This window comes from Asterias rubens, chromosome 22 (genome assembly GCF_902459465.1).
Source record: "Asterias rubens chromosome 22, eAstRub1.3, whole genome shotgun sequence".
NCBI lineage: Eukaryota > Metazoa > Echinodermata > Asteroidea > Forcipulatida > Asteriidae > Asterias > Asterias rubens.
Window position 1 is genome coordinate 6,934,311 of NC_047083.1, and position 20,387 is coordinate 6,954,697.

At 38.6% G+C, this 20,387-nt stretch overlaps 1 protein-coding gene across 9 annotated transcripts in view; it reads left to right on the forward strand.

Moving 5' to 3' along the window:
- LOC117304952 (myotubularin-related protein 13-like) overlaps positions 1-17,946 on the forward strand; it is a 105,088-nt gene extending 87,142 nt beyond the window's left edge. For 7 of the 9 annotated variants that reach the window (XM_033789601.1, XM_033789603.1, XM_033789605.1 and 4 more), the window contains 13 exons: positions 3,395-3,594; positions 4,295-4,471; positions 5,767-5,871; positions 6,259-6,444; positions 7,603-7,729; positions 9,478-9,626; positions 10,742-10,960; positions 12,180-12,362; positions 13,708-13,843; positions 14,681-14,851; positions 16,280-16,404; positions 16,959-17,090; positions 17,372-17,946. In XM_033789601.1, the coding sequence (XP_033645492.1) occupies positions 3,395-3,594; positions 4,295-4,471; positions 5,767-5,871; positions 6,259-6,444; positions 7,603-7,729; positions 9,478-9,626; positions 10,742-10,960; positions 12,180-12,362; positions 13,708-13,843; positions 14,681-14,851; positions 16,280-16,404; positions 16,959-17,090; positions 17,372-17,464 (2,003 nt within the window). In that variant the 3' untranslated portion in view covers positions 17,465-17,946. The remainder of the gene's footprint in view (positions 1-3,394; positions 3,595-4,294; positions 4,472-5,766; positions 5,872-6,258; positions 6,445-7,602; positions 7,730-9,477; positions 9,627-10,741; positions 10,961-12,179; positions 12,363-13,707; positions 13,844-14,680; positions 14,852-16,279; positions 16,405-16,958; positions 17,091-17,371) is intronic. The other 2 variants (XM_033789606.1, XM_033789608.1) reach the window with 1 other exon arrangement.
- Positions 17,947-20,387: the final 2,441 nt, after the last annotated feature.

Genomic DNA, 20,387 nt, shown 5'->3' on the forward strand with positions numbered 1-20,387 from the left:
ATTTTCTGCATTGATAAGCATCTTGTCTGACTTACATGTACATGTACAGAGCATTTTGCAAAAACCCTTTAGCAAAAAACTAAAACTAAAATATAATTACCAATTGGGGGCGGGGCATAAGTTGCAGTGGAAGGGAAGATTTTGTTCATGCAGAACTCTATCAAAAACTTGGTATCTGTCCAGTATGTACCCGGTACCCACCTTCAAACCATCATGTATCTGTACATTGGTATTTCATCTCGGAAACCAGCTGAAGTGTACAACATGTTGGTGACCCCAAAACTTGGCTTGAAGGACAAATGGTCGGGTCCCATTTTGTAGGATTGGAAACTCCATTCATGTATGTTGTTTGGCTGCAGATAACATGACAAAACGGTGGCATTATCTGGAGTTCAAAATCTCAGTTGACTATCTACAAAATTACAACTCTGAAAGCTTGTTGGTAATTTCAGTCATTGTTCCGACCAAAGGACCAAAGTTTTGTTACTATACATGTAGAACCTACATGTATTCACAACGCGCAGCACACATCACGCACGTCTCCTGTCTGCCATTGTGTGTGTCAAAACGTGCACAAAAGGAATGGACTCCCCAAAAAGGCAGAAATGGTAGACGCGCATTGTTCGGAGGTGCGTAAACATGTTTACCATCCTTTTGTGCATAATTTGGCTGACAGGAGACACGCGTGTATGTGCGCTGTGCGTTGTGAATAGGGTCGGTTGTTAGACTTCTGTGTCTTCTATTACTAACATGCATTGTTCACCATTAACAAACCTACCAGAGGTGCATTTTCGCGGTCTTAACCACTAATTGTTTTGGGTGAACTTGTCATGGGTTAACCACTGGCCATTGACCCAACCAGTTATTGGTTATGACTGCGAAAAATGCACCCAATGTGACCAGCGGCTGCTCAATTTACCCATCATGCTCCTTCCTTCATGGCAGATCATTTCCATATTCTAAAAATAGAATATTCTCCATCTTCTCTAACCATACACAGATTTAAAAATTTTAAACCAAAAACAGAGTGCTTTTCTTATACTCATCACTATAATATTAAAACACATTTGCAGGATACTGCTTACAAAAATCAATCTTAATGATGGCATGTGTTTACATTGTAACCATGGTAACAGTCTTTCGAGGGCATGGACAATAAATAGAACCTCTTAAACAACACTGCATCTTAAAAATTACTAATCATTGGAAATAATCACAATTTTTCCAAACTGACCTTTAAAACAACCAACTCACCTAAACATTAATATACTAAAAATTGCAGAATTTCTACCTGTTATTTCATGTTTGTCAACAAATCCTGTCTATGTCTATGTTTGTTTGTTCATTTTGATTATCTTGAAGCTATTTTTCCAGAAAGATTGTGTGCTTTGTGCTATAAAAGCATTTGCCATGAATTTTTTTTTTTGTGCGTGAAAGATGGAAGTACAGTAACAAAAAGTTGTGGAAAGGGCGTAAGCAATAAGCCAATGTCTGGTACAATGACTTGCTTATAGTCACAGTGTACCACTTACACTTGAATTCCTCGGACTATAGAGACAGTTGCTATGTCAAATGGTTCAGGGCAAGTCTTTGTATAGCAACCTCCAGATGAGCAAACCCTAGTACCATTGTGACATGTACACATCCATTTAGAAACGTTCACTGTCTCTTACGTAACTAAGCAAAAGCCTGCTCCTAATCATGTGACATACATGTAGCAACTCTCTTGATAGTCTGAGGAATTCAAATTTAATTGGTAACTTGTGATCAAGCACGTCGTTGTAGCAGACTATATTTAAAACTAACACACAAATCAAATGGCTTATTGTGCAAAACTGTGTTTCAACAGTGTTTAAATACTATTTTCTACTATTTCAGTATTTCAGACAGAATTATTTTTGAGGATTATCAAAACTCAAAGGGTTTATGCAGGGGACCAGTCGCAGCGATTTTGGGTGGTAACCAAAGCAAAGCAAATTTTTTAATGCGAGCTAAAGCAGTCTTTAAATAACAACCCCTGTGTGAATGTTGTTAATTTATGTTTATGTCCTTTACTTTCGCTTACTACCATACTACTTACTAACATTTCTCAACCTATTTGGCTCAATTATATAAGGATTGTCTAGCATTCGTATTCGCTTAATACACAAGAAATCGCTCAGCAGACGCATTGGGCCTTGGCGTCTTGTATATTAAAAGATACTGTTAACTATCATTGGTGCTCAGCTAAGTTGATAAATAGTGATGAAAAATCCTATACCAAAAATCTGAAAAAGAAAAAACTTTAACGAGAAAAATTTGACATCAAGTGTTTAGAGGCAATCCATAAACGTCCTCTTTGACAATATGTTTGTTTGTTTTGTTTGTTTGTGTGATGTAACTGTTTTTCAACTTGAAGTCACTGTAAGTCAAAATATTTTGTTTACATGTACAATGTAGATACATACAATACCTTAAAACTTGTGTCAGATCAGCGCAAATATTCAATGAAAAATATTTATTTGTTTACGTTTATCAATATGTAAGTTAAAAACTACATAACAAATATGGAATGTTTTGGGACCCCCAGTTTTCTATGTCGACTGTTCTGGGACACCCAGTTTCAAATTGAGACTGTTTTAGGACACTCTATTTGAAGTGTGGACTGTTTTTAAAGACTCTGGACACTATTGGTAATTGTCAAAGACTAGTCTTCACAGTTGGTGTATCTCAACATTTGCATAAAATAACAAACCTGTGAAAATTTGAGCTCAATCGGTCGTCGAAGTTGAGAGATATTAATGAAAGAAAAAAAAACACCCTTGACACTCGTAGTTGTGTGCTTTCAGATGGTTGATTTCGAGACCTCAAATTCTAAACCTGAGGTCTCGAAATCAAATTCGTGGAAAATTATGTCTTTCTCGAAAAATAAGTAACTTCAGAGGGAGCTGTTTCTCACAATGTTTTATACTATCAACCTGTCCCCATTACTTGTAATCAAGAAAGGTTTTATGCTAATAATTATTTTGAGTAATTACCAATAGTGTCCACTGCCTTTAAACATACTCTGTAAAAATTGGACTGTGTTGTTACACCCTGTTTTCAGGTAGATTTTTGTGTTTAACTGGGGACTGTTTTGTGACGCTCTACTTTAAATTCTGACTGTTTTGTGACACCCAGTTTTGAAACAGAGTATATTTGTATATTGTATTAGAAACATAAAAAGCATTCACACATCTTACATGCTCCTCATTTCAACTGTTTAAATCAACATGTCATCTACCTCACACTCAAATACATACAAATCTGCATCTATAAAACAAATGCACTTTAAATTTGAAAAAAAAAAAATGAAATGATTCTTGCTGCCATGTTGGATACAATGATCTTTGACCTCGATCCCTCTCGGATCCAGGAGCCACGCTGGGTAAAATGAGCAGTTTCCGGTCCGGCGGTCCTGGTTTCAACTCAACCTCCATGGCTAAGAACCTTACCCTTGCTCCGCAATCAGTGAGCCGGAACGGATCAGTGACGGACTACGACCTGGCGAGCAAGAAGGACCAAGACCCAAGGAAGGCAGCGCTTTACATCTTTGGCGAGAAATCTCAGTCGAGGGTGAGTTTCCATAAAGGAACATTTTTTAAATAACTTTTTATTTACAAAAACTGAAGTAACTTCATTACCAGGGGACAATTTCATGAAATTGTCGAAGGAGAAAATATTGCCTAAAATGTGTCTGCTAAGCAAAAACGAGCAGGATACCAGTCACAAATTGTACATGTACATGTGCCATTGTAGTTTGGCTGGTAACCTTATTTTGGTAATTTGTTGTGCTGAGCCACTTTTTGTACTTAGCAGCTTTACGAGGTTTTGAAGTTTTTATGAATGATGTAGTAGTACCTTATAAGTGTTTACACGGTGCTGCGGCGCACTGTGCAGCCACTGCCAGAACCCCTCTTCTTATTGATAAGTGCACTGGGTCCTTTTACGTGCAGTATACAGCACATGGGACCCTGCGGCTTTATGTCCCACTCGATAAGTACTTCGGAAAGCTATCTGGGTGTGAAATACTTAATAATAAGAATGTAGTATTACTATTGTTATTTATTTCCAGCAATGTCCCTTACCTCATTCATTTGCCCAATAAAGTAGGTCTCTTTCTGAGCTCTTGTTCATGTGTGAAGTTGAAGTTGAAGGCTGTGTGGGGCATTCTGTCTCAAGCAAACTCCTTAAAGAACAAACTCCACTGCCACCATCGGACACAAAATGCCCTTCACCCGAACTTAATCATTCTGCGCCTTGTTTTTTTCAACAGGCCTTCAAAATGGAGCAGTTCAACAAATGCGACTTCATTCCTTACGACTTCTATGAGACGCGACACGTCAAGAATAGCTTGAAGAAGTTGATGAAGGCATGCGTGCCAAGCAACCTGCTCACCGACCCAGAGTGTGGATTCCATAAACTGGTGGAAGACTCGGAGTGGATGGCCCAGGTAGGATAGCAAATGAGCACTGTTTTCACAAAACAACGCTTATGTGTCAAAAATTACAAATTTGATAAATCGCTTTTTGGTTGGGTTGGGTTTGGTTACTTTTAGTACCACACAAAAAACACACATAGATTAACATTAAACTTAAACGGTTTAGAGATAAGGATGGTTGAAAGCTTCCCTTGAAATATTACTTGATGAGGTCCTGTACTCTTTTAGAAATAAGTATAACAATTTCACAAAACTAAAATATACCCAACCCCTGAAAACATTGCTCAGTGATTTTCACTTTTTTTCCCCTTAAAAACTTGACTACTAAAGAAGTTGAAACTTCTACAGGAAACTATACATAAATCTTCATTCACAGCGAGTAGGGATTCATGTTATGGCAAAAGACATCGTACACAAAAGGTATCAAACCCTAAGTTCTTGACATATTGGCTGTTAATAATTATTTTCACATAAGAGCTTCTTAGTTACACTACTAAGCATGATTGTTGAAAACTGAATTTTTTCATTTTCATGAAGTTAGCAGGAAATTTCTGCTTGTGCGCATGCTTAGTCCAAAGGTATTCTTCGCTTACACATCTAGCACTGAAACTCGGTGCTTGCCCTGTAAGCGGAGAATGGTGATCGCAAACGCAACTTGGTAGTAAGCTGAGCCATCAAAAATGGCCTGCCCTGTCAAAGATAGAATTCCTGACATGTCGTTAAAGATATAAACAACTATTATTGCAAATTTAACATCTATTAAATCGTTGCGGTACCTGCTACTAAAACATAGTATTCAAACTGCCTCTAGCTACCAGGAAATCTTGGTGGTCTAGTTGGTAAGACACTGCTCTACAATTGCAAAGGTTGTGGGTTCAAACCCCACCCAAGTAATATGCTTTTGGGGCTGAACAAAGAAATTTGACTAGAATGGGACTCGAACCAGCGACCTTGATAAACGTGCCGACGCTCTACCAACGGAGCTATCAGTTCAGCCATAGCTCAGTTGGTAGAGTGCTGGCATGTAATCTGGAGGTCGTTGGCTCGTGTCCCATTCTAGTAAATTTTCTTTGTTCAACCCCAAATCATTTAAAAATTACCCAGTCATATTTCCTTGTGGTTTAGAATATTTAACAACTATTATATTATTAATTTTATACATGGATGTGTGTAAGCACTGTATACTCTGAACTTCTCCCGAGTTTACAGTGCCTCGGTGTGTCTGGGTAAAAACCAAATTTAATACTCTTTATCCCCGATGCAAAATTATCATCTATTAAATATTATTATTACTATATTTTGTTTAGATTCAAAGCATAATGCAGCTTGCTGGTGCAGCGGTTGACCTGATGGACCTACAGGGGTCATCTGTCATGTTCAGCTTCGAGGATGGATGGGATTTTACTACTCAGGTATGACAACACAATACAAACAGAACGAATTTATAAATAAATAGTAAACTTGTGGGTGCAACCATGGAGAAGACGCAGAGTATACTGTTCAAATTAAAATGTAGAGACCACACCTACTCTTCTCAAAGCCAACTCTCCCTCAAAAAAGATTTACACATGGTTGTACTCCTAAGTTTACTATATTATTATAGTTTCGTCCTATTTATCCACACCATGCCCAGCTGCAAACAATACTAAAATACAAACGATTAGAAACAGCTCAAGTTAGTTTTGTGTTCATTATATAGGATTACAACAATAAACTGTTTCTAAAAACCAAAGGTATACTTGGCCATTATCTGAGTGGTGTTGCTTATTACTAATAATAATATTTTTCTTTTCCCAAAGGTCGTCTCGTTAGCTCAGATTTTGATGGATCCTTACTATCGTACACTAGAGGGCTTTCAGAGCTTGATCGAGAAGGAGTGGCTAGCGTTCGGTCACCGGTTTACCCACCGTAGCAACCAAACCGGTGCCCATCAAGCCAGTGGCTTTGCGCCGGTTTTCTTGCAGTTTTTGGACAGTGTGCATCAGGTGAGATTGATTTTTCCCCCTAAATCTAAGACAAAATACTTGTATAGTACATAATACTAGGGAAGCCTGGGGTTTTACGAAGGCTTTGGCCTCTGTTGCCCTGGTCTTGGCCTTGGTGCCCCTCAACAATTCCCGTAGAAATTTCAAATTTTCAAGTTGACTTGCCATTTTCAAAATGAAATGGCCTACTTGCATTCAAAGCACTACATGTTTCAGTCCTCAGTTTGTGGAAACCCCCTTCAACTAGACCAGGGGTGGATTTCACAAAGTGTTAGGACTAGTCCTAATGTCCTAACTTAGGACTAGTCCTAGGAGATATTAAAAACTTACGGCGAGTCCTAAGTTAGGACAAATAACTCGTCCTAACTCAAGATAAGACTAGTCCTAACTCTTTGTGAAATCCACCCCAGGCTTGAGATCTATCGGTAATACGCTCCACGTTCCTCAAACTCGCCTGGCTAGTTACGGGGATAGTACAGGGCATTTTCCTAGACTCTGGAATTCACTTCCTGAAGACCTAAGACAAATGCACAACATCACCCTCTTCCAGCAGAAACATAAAACACACTTGTTCCTGCTAGCTTTCCCAACAGTTTGACAATACTTTTACAAAGCTTTTTAACTGGCTGGTGTGACATGGCCTTCTTATGATAGATGCATTGAATGACAAAAAAACGTTGTAAGAACATCTTGATTCAAGACTAGATTCAACCGAGTATCTACACAGATAAGCAGAGATCACACACTGCTAGTCTCTGTCTCTACTCTGCAAAGCTTTCAAATGTTTTGTTATCCTTACTCTTTATTCAATCCTAGGTATACCCCCAGTTTCCGCTATCGTTTGAGTTCAGCCAGTATTTCTTGAATCAAGACTAGATTCAACCAAGTATCTGCACAGATAAGCAGAGATCACACACTGCTAGTCTCTGTTTCTACTCTGCAAAGCTTTCAAATGTTTAATTATCTTTAATCTTTATTCAATCCTAGGTACACTCCCAGTTCCCGCTATCTTTTGAGTTCAACCAGTATTTCTTGAATCAAGACTAGATTCAACCAAGTATCTGCACAGATAAGCAGAGATCACACACTGCTAGTCTCTGTTTCTACTCTGCAAAGCTTTCAAATGTTTAATTATCTTTAATCTTTATTCAATCCTAGGTACACTCCCAATTCCCGCTATCTTTTGAGTTCAACCAGTATTTCTTGAAGATGATTGCATACCACCACGTGTCGAATCGCTTCCAGACCTTCATGCTTGACTCGGAATATGAGCGATTTGAAGCAGGTAAAAATACAGACCATGTGACCTATTCCCCCGAAGAACTTTGAGGGACTAGAAGAGGGACCTATTTCCCTCGGCCAGTAGGTCCCTCTTCAGTTTTTTTCACAGGTCCGAGGGGGGATAGTTGGCACTTTTTACTGAATTTTGCAGTCAATATGTGTTTTATAACACAACTTGGTCTTAAATGTGAAATAAGAAAAGAAACTTGGAAAAGAAAGAAAGTTTTTAGTTGCTGTTCACGGTTCACGTCAAGAGAGGGCGCTGTAACCAGTCAAAAATTAAAAGACTAGTTCGCCCGGGCACTACATGTAGTTCCCGCAAAACATGCGCGCGCGATCACTAGATTATATCAGTTCACCGCACGTGACCGTGTTTCGGCCAACCAGAATACAGAACAAGCAAGAGGTGTGTTTTATTAATAAGTAGTTCTTATATAACCGTCTCCACATTGATTTGAGCTGGACTTGAACCAATGACCTCTAGATTAATGTGCTGGCCCTCTACCAACTAAGCTTTTAGCCAATGTTAGTCAATGTCTTTGTTTGGGGCGCCAGTCAGAAGCCATTTGACATGAATCCCTACACACTGTGAATAAAGATATATGTAATATATAATTTACCTGTAGAAGTTCTGGCTTCATGAGTCATCCAATTTTTTAGAAAAAGGTGAAAATCACCGAGAAATGTTTTCAGGAGAGTCGCATAAATCCGTTGTACATGCTAAAATAATCATCTCACTGGGACGAAAATCATTTTTGTGAAATTGTTTTATCCATTTCTCAAAATTACAGCACCTCAGCAAGTAATATTTTAAGGGAAGCTTTCTATCATCATTATCTTTAAACTGTGTTTGAACTTGAATGTAAATTTGCGGACGTTTTGTGTTTGAACCCAGTGCACTTATCGAAAAGAGAAGGGGGTCGCCCCAGTATCCTGGTCTGATTGGCTGCATATTGCGTCACAGCACCTTGTTAAACATTACATGGTGCTATGTGAAAGGAGTAGATCTCATAATTCAAATGTAGTCCCACAAACCATGCAGGAAAATACTGTATGTTGAAGCGCCTTGAGCGCCACTATAAGAAGCCACTATTAGTATATGAATTTGACAACTTGACAACATCCAAAAGAAGGCACTCAAGGTCATAGGAGTTGATGAAGCAACTCAACATCACCAGCCTGCTTCACAGACGACAGGTAGCTGCAGCCACAGTTCTATATAAAATGCAGACCCGCCACTGCCCAGCAGACCTATCAGCCTTGCTTCCCCACCATACTCAAGACGTTGTGCAACCCGCTTCAGTGTCTCATGGCCTGAACATGCTCTCTCTTTGCCAGCGGCAAGAACTCGCTGCTTGGACAGAAGCTTCATCCACACTGCCGTCCCCCTATGGAACAGTCTTCCTGTCTCTGTTGTTGGCAACATTACTGAGGAAGGGATTCAGTCATTTAAATACCGTGTGCATGGACACCTCCTTCTTACATTAATCAGTGTTTCCTTGGTACCATATATCTTTGTTTTTCTGCTATTCTTTTCTGGTAAATCTGAGCTGCAGTGAACCACTTGATTAGCCCATCAGAGTTCTTCTTTTAAGATCATTCAGTCTGATTCAAATTTCATTCTGTTCATTGACAATGTCAATGTCTGTTGGGCTATTGGTCACATTTGCTCCTTATATAAAATTAAAAAAAAATTGAAATTGAAGTTTCAACATTGTTTCTTAAGATTTCTCTACCTTCTCTTTCTTTCAGCTACCCATGTCTTTGAGGACAAACTGACCTCGCATCCTGGAGAGGGCCAAGATGATAAGGGACCCATGAGATCCTTCTGGGAATACATTAATAAGATCAATAACAAGCAGCCTCTGTTTTACAATCTTGCCTTCGCCCCTCACACCTCGGTAAGACCTCTAGGAAGATCTTTTAAACTTTTAAGGGTTTTGGGTACTTTTTCAAAATGTCCATAGATGAACATTAGACTTACAGGGTTTGAAGATAATGATAGTGGAAAGCTTCCCTTCAAGTATTACTTACTGATGTGCTGTAGTTTTTGAGAGGTGAGTAACACAATGTCATGAAAATAAGTTTGTAAATGATAAAAATAATTTTCGTCTTTTGAGATGAAAATTATTTTCATGACACTGTTTTATTCATTTCCCAAAAACTACAGCACCTCGGCACGTAATATTTTCAGGGAAGCTTTCTACTATCATTATCTTCAAACTGTGTATGTTTAGTGTAAATCTGTGGACATTGTGTTTTGTCCTACAAAAGTTACATAGACCCTTTAAATTCAAACTTACATTTATTTCCATACATAAATTTCAAAACATAGCCAAAACGATAATTTTTACAGAAGTAACCAATAAGAAAAGCTCTTTTTACAAGGCAGAGAAAATAATTATGTAAATGGAGGCATCATCTAGAATCCAAGGCGTGTGGTGAGATGCCCGATGGACAGACAAACATAAAGTGGAACAAGAACTATGCTAACTTGGTTTGCGGTAACACCATGTGTGTATCTATACTTGCCAGGTAGGGTTTGTTCTTAGAGAACTGTCAAGTAGATACACACATGGTGTTACCGCAAACCAATTGATACCTCACCATGCAATGCCTCAAATCCTACAAGAACTATGCTCCCGAAGTCTCCCGAACCTCTGATTATCTACTCCACGGCAGTAGAATAAAGCAAGACAGTTCTCTAAGAACAACTCTACCTGGCAAGTAAATACACATGGTGTTATCGCAAACTAAATATACATTGATACCTCACCATGCAATGCCTCAAATCCTAAATAAGAACTACAGTATGCTATTTTAATTTCACTTGAGGATTGGTAGCGCCCTTTAAAACATTTATGTTGGAATTGGGGCTAATATATGTATATGAATGTCTTTTGATTGATTGGCTTATACTGTATTAACTTAGCAGTTATTGAGCTTCCAGACTGAAACTAATATAATATAGACGAACTGATGATTACCAGTGATATATTAATCCTTTTCCCCACAGGTTCTCAGGCCGTATACCAACTTCTCCAGCTTAAGAATCTGGGATTATTTCAGACAAGAAGACTTGGCAGGTGGACCGTCGTTTGATCGGGAGCTTTTTGAGTTGGCCACAGCGGAAGACAAAGAGGTGCCACTCTTGCCATCCGATAGAAGGGTGATCAATAATTGCTATGACAACGCTACCCAAGCAGAGCCGGATATGCACATGTGGCTTCTGGAGGTTAGTAGACCAAATATCCTGCCACATGAGGGCGCTATTTCATAAGCCAGAGGTTGTGATCAGGACCCAATTTCATAAAGCTGAAGTAGCTAAGCACAACAAAATTATGCTTACCAGAATAAGCTCGAGTATACAATTTCTGACTGATATCCTGCTCTTTTCAAAATTTTCTGTTTAACCCTTTAGCACGCACGCAACATTAAACATAATGTCACACGCTCCTTAGTGCGCCAGAAAAATTCAATCGATTTCCGGCCCTATCCAAAAAAACGTCGGATAACTGTCGGTGTGATTATTTTCTTGTGTTACAAGTTGAGTTTATTTTGTAGAGGATGGAATTATCTTTTGGATGATTTTCACAGTTCCTTTGTTTGTCTCATAAAATTCAAGCATTCAGGTTGGAAACATAAGAGAGATCAACAAAAAAATTGAAAACCTTGTATATCAAGTGAAGGTTTGTTTACGTGGAAAGTTGTGCACACAAGTTTTCTCAACTTTACTGTGGTCCGACAGGAAAACAAAGCTACGAAAAGTGGTTGAAAATAATCACAACATACCTTGAGAAATGAAAATGAATGCCTTCATTATCAACAGATACTTTCTGTACCTAAAATCTTTTGTCATCTTGAGATCGCGCTGTATCTACGGCTGTTTGCTGCGTTCCAATCGCATGTGTATAACTCAAATTACACCATGTCAAACTGCGCGGGCGCGTGCGGGCGGTATGCGTGGTCATACGCAGGGCGCCTCCAGGCGTTATGCGGGCTTAAGGGTTAAAGCAGCTTTATGAAATTGGGTCCTGATGTTTTGACCCTAGAGTCCTGACATTTTGATATTAGAGTCAGTCTTGAATGCTAAATGACAACACAAACAAGTATACTGGTGTGACAGATGGAGTTAAGTGGAAAGTGATGGAAAGAGAGAGAGGCAGAGAGCACACAGAAAAAGCAAGGAATGAACAAATAAGGAGACAAAAGCGGGGAGATGTTGAGCAAATCAATCTGCTAACTAAGCAAAGTGTGATAATAATAATAATAATAATAATGATAATAATAATAACCACATTTCTATAGCGCCTAACACCTTCAAAAGAAAGTCTCTAAGCGCTCAGAGGAAACAAAAGATGCCACAATACAAATCTCTATACTATGGTGCTATTAGAAACTCGTCTTAAGATGAAAGATAAATCTAAGTGCTTTGACTATTTTCTCGTTGACAGGAAATGCTGCAGCTTGAGGGAGATCTTGGTCGGACGCCCCAGCACTGGAAGACGAGGCTAGACCGAGCTCAGAAAAGCTTCCCCAGTAGAGTCAGGATGAAGTCTCTCTCCGTTAAGATCAAAGAGGCCCAGATGCAGAGCATTACGGCTCATAAGAAAACCACCATTGATATACTGGTCAAGGTAAGTCCAGTGGCCTAGCGGTCAAAAACTTCCCTAGTAGAGTCAGGATGAAGTCTCTCTCTGTTAAGATCAAAGAGGCCCAGATGCAGAGCATTACGGCTCACAAGAAAACCACCATTGATATACTGGTCAAGGTAAGTCCAGTGAACGAGCGGTCAAGAGCACCGAATTCAAACTCTGGTGTTTCTGATTAGCAGAGTGTGGGTTTGAGTCACAGTCGTCACACTTGTGTCCTTAAGCAAGACACTAAAGCATTGCTTTGTCCTTCAGATGGGACATAAAGCCGTTGGTCCTGGGTGTTGTGTAAACGCATGTAAAAGAACCCAGTGCACTTATCGAAAAGAGAAGGGGTTCACCCCGGTGTTCCTGGCTGGTTTGGCAGCATATTGCGCCACAGCACCTTGTAAACCATTACATGTAGCTATGTATAAGGAGTACTTGTAGGTCTGATAATTCAAACATAGTCCCACATACCTTGCAGGAATTACTGTGTGTTTAAGCCCTTTGAGGCGCCCTCGGGTGTATAAGGCGTTATATGAATACCGATAATTACTATTAGTATTGAGAGAGTTGCGACATGGAGGGACCAGGGCCCAATTTCCTGTCTCTGCTTACCGCAACAATCAACGCTTACAGAAGCAGGAAATTATGTGCTTACATCGAGCGTATTTCACAGGAAAGCAGGAAACTTGTTACTTGTGCGCGTTACTAGGCATTTTTCCCTAACACAACTAGCGCAGAAATTCGTACCTTGCGCAGGAAGTGGAGAAGGGTGATTGTAAGCGCAGAATTTGGTGGTAAGTAGAGCCATGAAATTGGAAAATAATGGGGAAAAACCCACCCTTGTTTCCGCACGTTTCGCTGTGTTATGACATGTGTTTAAAATAAATCCATAATTCTCTATGAATTGATAATTGTTTTAATGTCTTCTCAAAAAGTAAAGCATTTCATGGAATAATATTTCAGAGAAGTCTTTCACCATTACCTTCTGTAAACCCTGTAAGTTATTTGTAAATCTGTGAACTTTTATTTTTTATCTATTTCGAAAGTGTATAATGGCTTTAACAGTTTCCATTTCATAGTGCTGCTTGCCATAAGCTCACAAAAAAGGCATGCTAGCCTTCCTTTACTTACTGTATGAAAATGAATGACTTCACAGTGCAAATCATGGCGTTTAAAGCTGGTTAATTAAATTGTCTTCCTAACCTGTGAAATGCGCTTACGCTTGACGAATTTGCCTGGGTTAGTTAGCACAAAAATTAGCTTATCATCCTCATGTTCACTCGATCCTGACCCCAACCCCGGGAGATTTTAATTTCTCCTCCTTATTCTGGTTCATGTTTAGGGCAAGAATATAATTGAGCCGCAGCCCAAAGGTTTTGCAGCTCATCATCATTTTGAAGCGCACAGCTACATGACACCAACAGACTGTGACTACTGCTCACAGCTTTTATTTGGTGCAGTCAAGCAGGGATGTAAAGGTAAGAGTGAAAAGAATCTACAAATTGTCTCCTTTGAAGAAATGTAGGACTTGAATTAAAGGAACACGTTGCCTTGGATCGGACAAGTTGGTCTATAAAAAAGTGATGAAATGTATATGGTTGGAAAGTTGTTTTAAAAGTAGAATATAATGATCAACGCAAGTATCACTCAAAATTGCACGCTCTTCATTTTACGTCGCGAATTAACACGGTCGGCCATTTATTGGAGTCAACTTTTTTACTCCCATAAATGGGCAACCGTGTTAGTCGATGAGGTAAAAGGAAAACCACGCAATTTTGAGGCATATTTGTGTAGATCATTGTATTCTACTTTTACAACATCTTTCTAACCATATCAATTTTGTAACAAACGGTTACAAACGCTTTTCCAAGACCAACTCGACCGATCCAAGAGTAAGCGCTCGGTATTACTCTAATAACACTAATAATAAAAATTGTTGGTAAGATAGCACTGAAGTGCTGTTGATATTCTAAAACATTGTTATATACGACTCCCTTCTGAAAGAATATGTAGTTTTAGAAAAAAAGAGTTAATTTTCATTCAAGTAATTTGAATCTGAGATTACTCTTACCATTTTGACTTATGAGGCGCTCCCTAAGAGCGATTGTAGTGCTATGTAAGTTATATAGTCAATTTTTTTCTCACAAGATAGCTGCAAGAGCAATGTTACAGGAGGACATAACAACGATAACACAAACATGACAAAGCAGAAATGAGATTAAGGTCGACAGAATGTACCAAAGTGCTGTGCCCCTTTTTGTACAAATTCATAATGTTGCTGATGGAATTGATGAATTTTGTTGGTGTTTCTGCAGGTATGAAGTGTTCAGATTGTGGCTTCAACGCCCACGAGGACTGCGTGCCTAAGATACCCAAGCAATGTGTGCGCAAAGGATCAACCAAAGAGCCAAGCACTGGACCATCACGACCAACATCAGACGAGGTTGTTACTGCAGGAACACCGGTTACACCAGCTGGAGTCTCAGGTATGGTACTTTACCATTGACAGAGTCAACTGTACAAAATGAACCACTATAACAAACTATCCTTTAACTCTTTAGGTTGCATACTGCTCGCAGCCACCCTCAAAGTTTGACATGGTGTATTTTTAGTTCTAAACATGCGATTAAAACACAGCAAACAGCCACAAGTTTGTCCACCCTGCATGCTTGAATTTGGTGACGCAAACAAAACAAAACAACTTGTAATCATACTGATAGTTATCAAATGATTTTTGCGTAAGGCTGGAAATCGATTGAATTTCTATGGCGAATTTCTATTTCTATTTAAAATTGTGTGCATGCTAATGGGTTAACTCTTTCATGCGCCAACCAGTCACTGGCGACTGGTTTAAATCCCGTTCAAAGGGTATGTTTGTACATTCATCCATTTACAGACAGACCCAACCCAAAATTTAACTAACTATAGTCACATTATCGGCATTGTCCGACCAAAGGTATACGTCCAAGCCGAACCAAACCCGTTTTGCGATTTTCTGAGGACGGGTTTGGACACTTTGAGAACTAGTTTGGTTATTTTGAAATTTCTTTAAATTTTATTGTTGAATTATGTGGCATCCATTTTTTCATAACTATACTCAATGTTATTTGTTTCAACTGTATGGTTAGGTTCCATTGTCAACATAAAAAATAAATGTGCATAGAAGTGTGTTAGCACTGTATACTCAGTACTTTCCCGAGTCCTGTGAAAAAAAAAAAACAGGCATGTTACTCGGGTGGGATTCGAACCCACGACCCTTGCAATTCTAGAGCAGTGTCTTACCAACTAGACTACCGAGGTTGCCCGGTAGCTAGGTTCGAATCCCACCCGAGTAACATGCCTGTGATATTTTTTCACAGGACTCGGGGAAATTTCTGAGTATACAGTGCTAACACACATCGGTGTATGGGTAAAAACCAAAAATAAATATTCTTTATCCCCGATGCAAATTTAACATCTCTTGCATTGAATTGATTTGAATTGAATTGAATTGGTGTGGCCTAGCCTTAAGGAATAACTCTCACTGACTTAGAGATGTGCATTGTGTGTGCGCTCTGTTTGTTTCCATTGTTTTATCTCAGCTCTGTGACTGCAAGGAGTCTAAATAATGCCATTTTCCACTCTGTTTCATGGACAATACTTGTAACAGAGTTCCTGTCAGTCAAACACGAGGCCTAAGGATTTGGTTTATTTTTTGCTTATTTTTTACTAGTGTACTTTTTCTTACACTTGTTATGTGTATTTTTCTCATGGTATTTTTACTGTTATGCGCCCCCAAACAGGCTCTTCCTGGAGAGAGCGCTATACAATTCCAATAAGTTAATATTATTCATTATTAATTATCTTGTTAATCTCGTTCTTGTTCATCCCGTTCAATTTGTTAATCTTGTTTAATCTTGTTTAATCTTGTTTAGGTTATGACGAGTTCCATGCTAAGATTGGTGAAACAAGGTCACATGAAGGCTATCTAAACAAACGTGGAGCCAGACTGAAAGGATGGAAGCAGCGGTGGTTTGTGCTGGATGCTCAGAAACATCAGGTAGAGAGAGTGCCGCAGGGTTCGACCATTGGGCCTTTATTTACATTCAATACATAGGTGTGGGCAGGCATTACTCACAAAGTGTGTACCTGAGCATATAAAATGTTTGCAACTGTATTGAGGCACACTTTGGATTTAATGTCAACACAAGGTTTTCACAAATTAGAAGCGTCTCTTTTTTTTTAAGGAAGCATTTTCTTAGAGGGGAAGGAATATGCTTGATATTACTCCTAAAATTATTGACACTAAAACTTTTGGTAAGAAGCTTACAGCAATTTTGCGACAGTTTAAAGAATTTTGAGAAACATTTGACTTCAAAGTAATGTGGTTCTGTAAAAAGATTTTATTTTTGATGCCTTAAAATTTGAAGCTGAGAAGCCTTAAAGTCAGTAACGCTTCTCATCTTTTGGGTTCCTCTTATTCTTCCTGCGTGGCACATTCGTCCGGTAGTAAATATCAATGAAATACTAAAATTTTGAAATACTTCAAACAAATCCCATGAAATTTAATTCTAAACTCAAGCCCAAATTATCTCTGTTGTGATTGTCTTTTAGTTGCGGTATTACGAGACAAGAAACGACCCCCACTGTAAAGGTATCATTGACCTCAAAGAAGTGGAGTCAGTCCAGCCTGCATTCCCCACGGCTGGAGCACCCAAGAAATGCGACGAGAGTGCTTTCTTTGATGTAAGTATCATTGCACTTTGAAAGTTGTAGTCCTTTCGCTGGTTTTTATTTCCATATTTGAGCGGAAGGAATGTTATTAAACACATTTAGAATATCTGGAATAAATTTGAAAGCCTACAAAGAACAATGACCAAGATTCAAATTTGACAACTTGGGTCCTCTTTCTTAAAGATGCTAAATAGAAAATATGTGGTAAAAATGGTAGTAGAATACCCACTAGCTTAAAATTACAGATTTCATTTTCATCAGAATGTCTTCTCTTTTTTCCTGTTTTGATGTAGTTAAAAACAACAAGGAGAGCCTACAACTTTGTTGCAGACACGAAGCCAGCTGCAGAAGAATGGATAAGCCGAATACAAGACTGTCTGTCATGATGAGCGCCCTCTAGTGTCCTTTGTTAATTAGACCACTAGAGGGCGGTGTCACAGTTGCCCTCTGGATTTGTATATTCTTAGTCATTATCTTTTTTAATCTTTGTACGTGTTAAGAAAATCAACTTCCCCGTTAATTGAAGCTTTCGGTGAGAAAATTGTTCCTTTGGTTTTCTGTCCATCTGTGTACCTTTCATATATTGGAGAATTAATGCAGCTTCTTGTTGTTGGGTTTTGTGACCACAGGGAGTTGTTTTGTGACCGCAAGGAATTGTTTTCTTTCTGTTGGACAAGGTCAACTTAGGGCCTGAATTGATTTGTTTTGAATCTATTTTGACATCTCTTGGTGTCCAACGCTGATCGTGCTTATTAAAAAATACTTTTGTCTGGGCGCATAAGTTGAAAAGGAAACCGCAATAATGTTCCTTGAATTGTCTTAGAATTTGTGCATTCTTAAAGGTGACTTAGGAAATTAGGGACAATAAGGAAATTAAGCCAATATGATAAAATCATGACTTGATTGATTTAAAAGTTTGTGTATTTTTGTCAATTCATTGATCTTCCGAAATTGGAAACCAGTTTTTTTATTTCTTTTCTGTTTTTGCCATTCGCTGTATTTTTAATTTCCTCTGTTCTTTTTCCGAAGGAAAAACAAAATGTTTTAAATTCATGCTGCAGTTGATGTTGTAAAATCGTTTTATTTGAATAATGCTTGTTGAAAGAATGACCAAAATGATGTGTTTGGGTGAAGTTGTAGGAATTCACCACCCTAAAAGGGTTTGCCGTGGATTTTGTAACACGATTGCATAGATTTTAGAAAAAGAAATATATATATATTTAAAACAAGAAACACTTGCAGAAATCTTTGAACACAACAATAGTTGTTACTGACTTAGGAAAAAAAGTATGCGGTTTTCCCACATGATATATAATCATTGTCAACATGATGACACTATGCGCAGCTTGAGCACAAAAAGTAGCTTAGCACATCAACAAAATTATGCTCACCAAAATAAGTGTACCAGCCAACCATGTCACATGTACTAATTGTGACTGGTAACCTGCTTATTTTGGCTTAGCAGACAATTGTTAAGCAATGTTTTCTGCTTAAGCAGCTCTATGAAAGGTTCCTGATTAGCAAGGAGTGCTCCCTGCCGAGTGAGGCATCCCCTTCTGCATGTACATCATGTCAAAAACTTAAACATACCAATAGACCTTATGCATTGACATCATCCAGCCGCCATCTTAGAGGAAAAACGGTGACGTAACAATCGAGATTACGCGTGGCACACAGTATTGGCCAATGAACAACCTCCTTTTGACCTCTAGGTGAGGGCGCCCTACTGAAATGACGTCATGTGCATAAGGTCTATAGATCCCTTGCATAACGCAAAACGCTACACGGACCCTTAGCTCACGTTTTTTAAACGCAAAGAACAGCTATCGTCAAATTATTTGCGACCTTTGACCAAAGTGAGGCACTTTTTACCCAAGTGAGAGCATGTGAGCCTGTGATATACATGCAAGGTCCAAAAGAAGGCGCTTCATTGGTTAACAGTTAAGCCTTGTACAAACTGCACATATCCAGTGCTGGACACCGGCTATGCAATAGATTCACAGGGAACCAGGGAATGACAAAATGTTCAAAATTTAGATTCACTATGACTAAGTTTCATAAAGCCTGTAAGCACAAAAACTTGCTAAGCACCGAAAAGTATTGCTTAACAGAAACAGGTTACCAGCCACAACTGCATTACATTTACACAGTTGTGATTGGTGCCCCACTCAATTTGTGCTTTGCAAAGAAATTTGTCAAGCAGTATTTTCTGCTTAATTGCTTTATGAAATTTGGCCTCGACTTTGTAGTTTTAAAATTAACTTTGGAGGACACTTGACCTGGCCGTGCGCTTTATTTAATCTGCAGCGACATTGGTCAGATTTTCAAATAAATTTCACTCCATGGTGTGTACATAATTGTTAATAAATTTTTGGCCATCAATTAATAACCATACTTTTTGGACGAGTTTAGTGTCGGGTATAATAATATAATAAAATCTTTTGAGTACATAAGTGGTAGGAATGAGGAATTGTTTTATTTAATGACATACCCTGAATTAAGGTTCTTTTACAGACAAACATTTCCACGAATGTTCGGAGAATTTGATGAGTTTTTTTCTCTCTTTAATTATTGTCAAATTTGTGTACAAAGAGTGAGTGGTTGTAAATATTACACGATGGTCATCTAGATTGTAATCATTGGCAGATATTTTATTTAAATGATTTTTAAAAGAATCACAGTAACAACATTTTTAAGAATAAGATTTGTGATTTCTTACTTGCAGCTTGCAAAATGTCTTCTTATTTCTTATTTAAAACGGAATTGCTGGCGCATTTGCAATTTTGAATGTGCTTTTTTCATTGGAATGAAAAAGTCGGACAATAATTTTGAATTCCTATCAGGCAAAGGTTGTGAAAGACTATGGGATTTGTTTTAAGCCTGTTCTGGCCCGCACAGTTTTGAGGTTTCACGCTATATTTGGTCTGGGTTTGAGTGTAATCAAACTTACTGACAATGGTGATCAAATTTGCAGGGTTTTGTGCCAATATAAGCGAGGTAAATCTTTCAGTTTTGGAGACATCGTAGATTTGTGGACAAGTCTTAAAATGTAACGGCTCTCACGTGGTCAGACTGCTCTCTCAATATAGCTGCCTTCTAATTGTCTGCAACACTACAAATTCATCTTGAGATGAGTTGTCAATATCGCCGTATTGTTTTTTATCTTCAAGTGCGTGCTCTCCCTCAAATCAGATTTGCAGAATGGAATGTATATGGAATAAACCTATATATTGAACGGCCATATCAAACCCTGTTCTATTGCGCTGTTCTATTTGCGAATAATGCAGTACGAAAAAGCTGTTTGAAAAA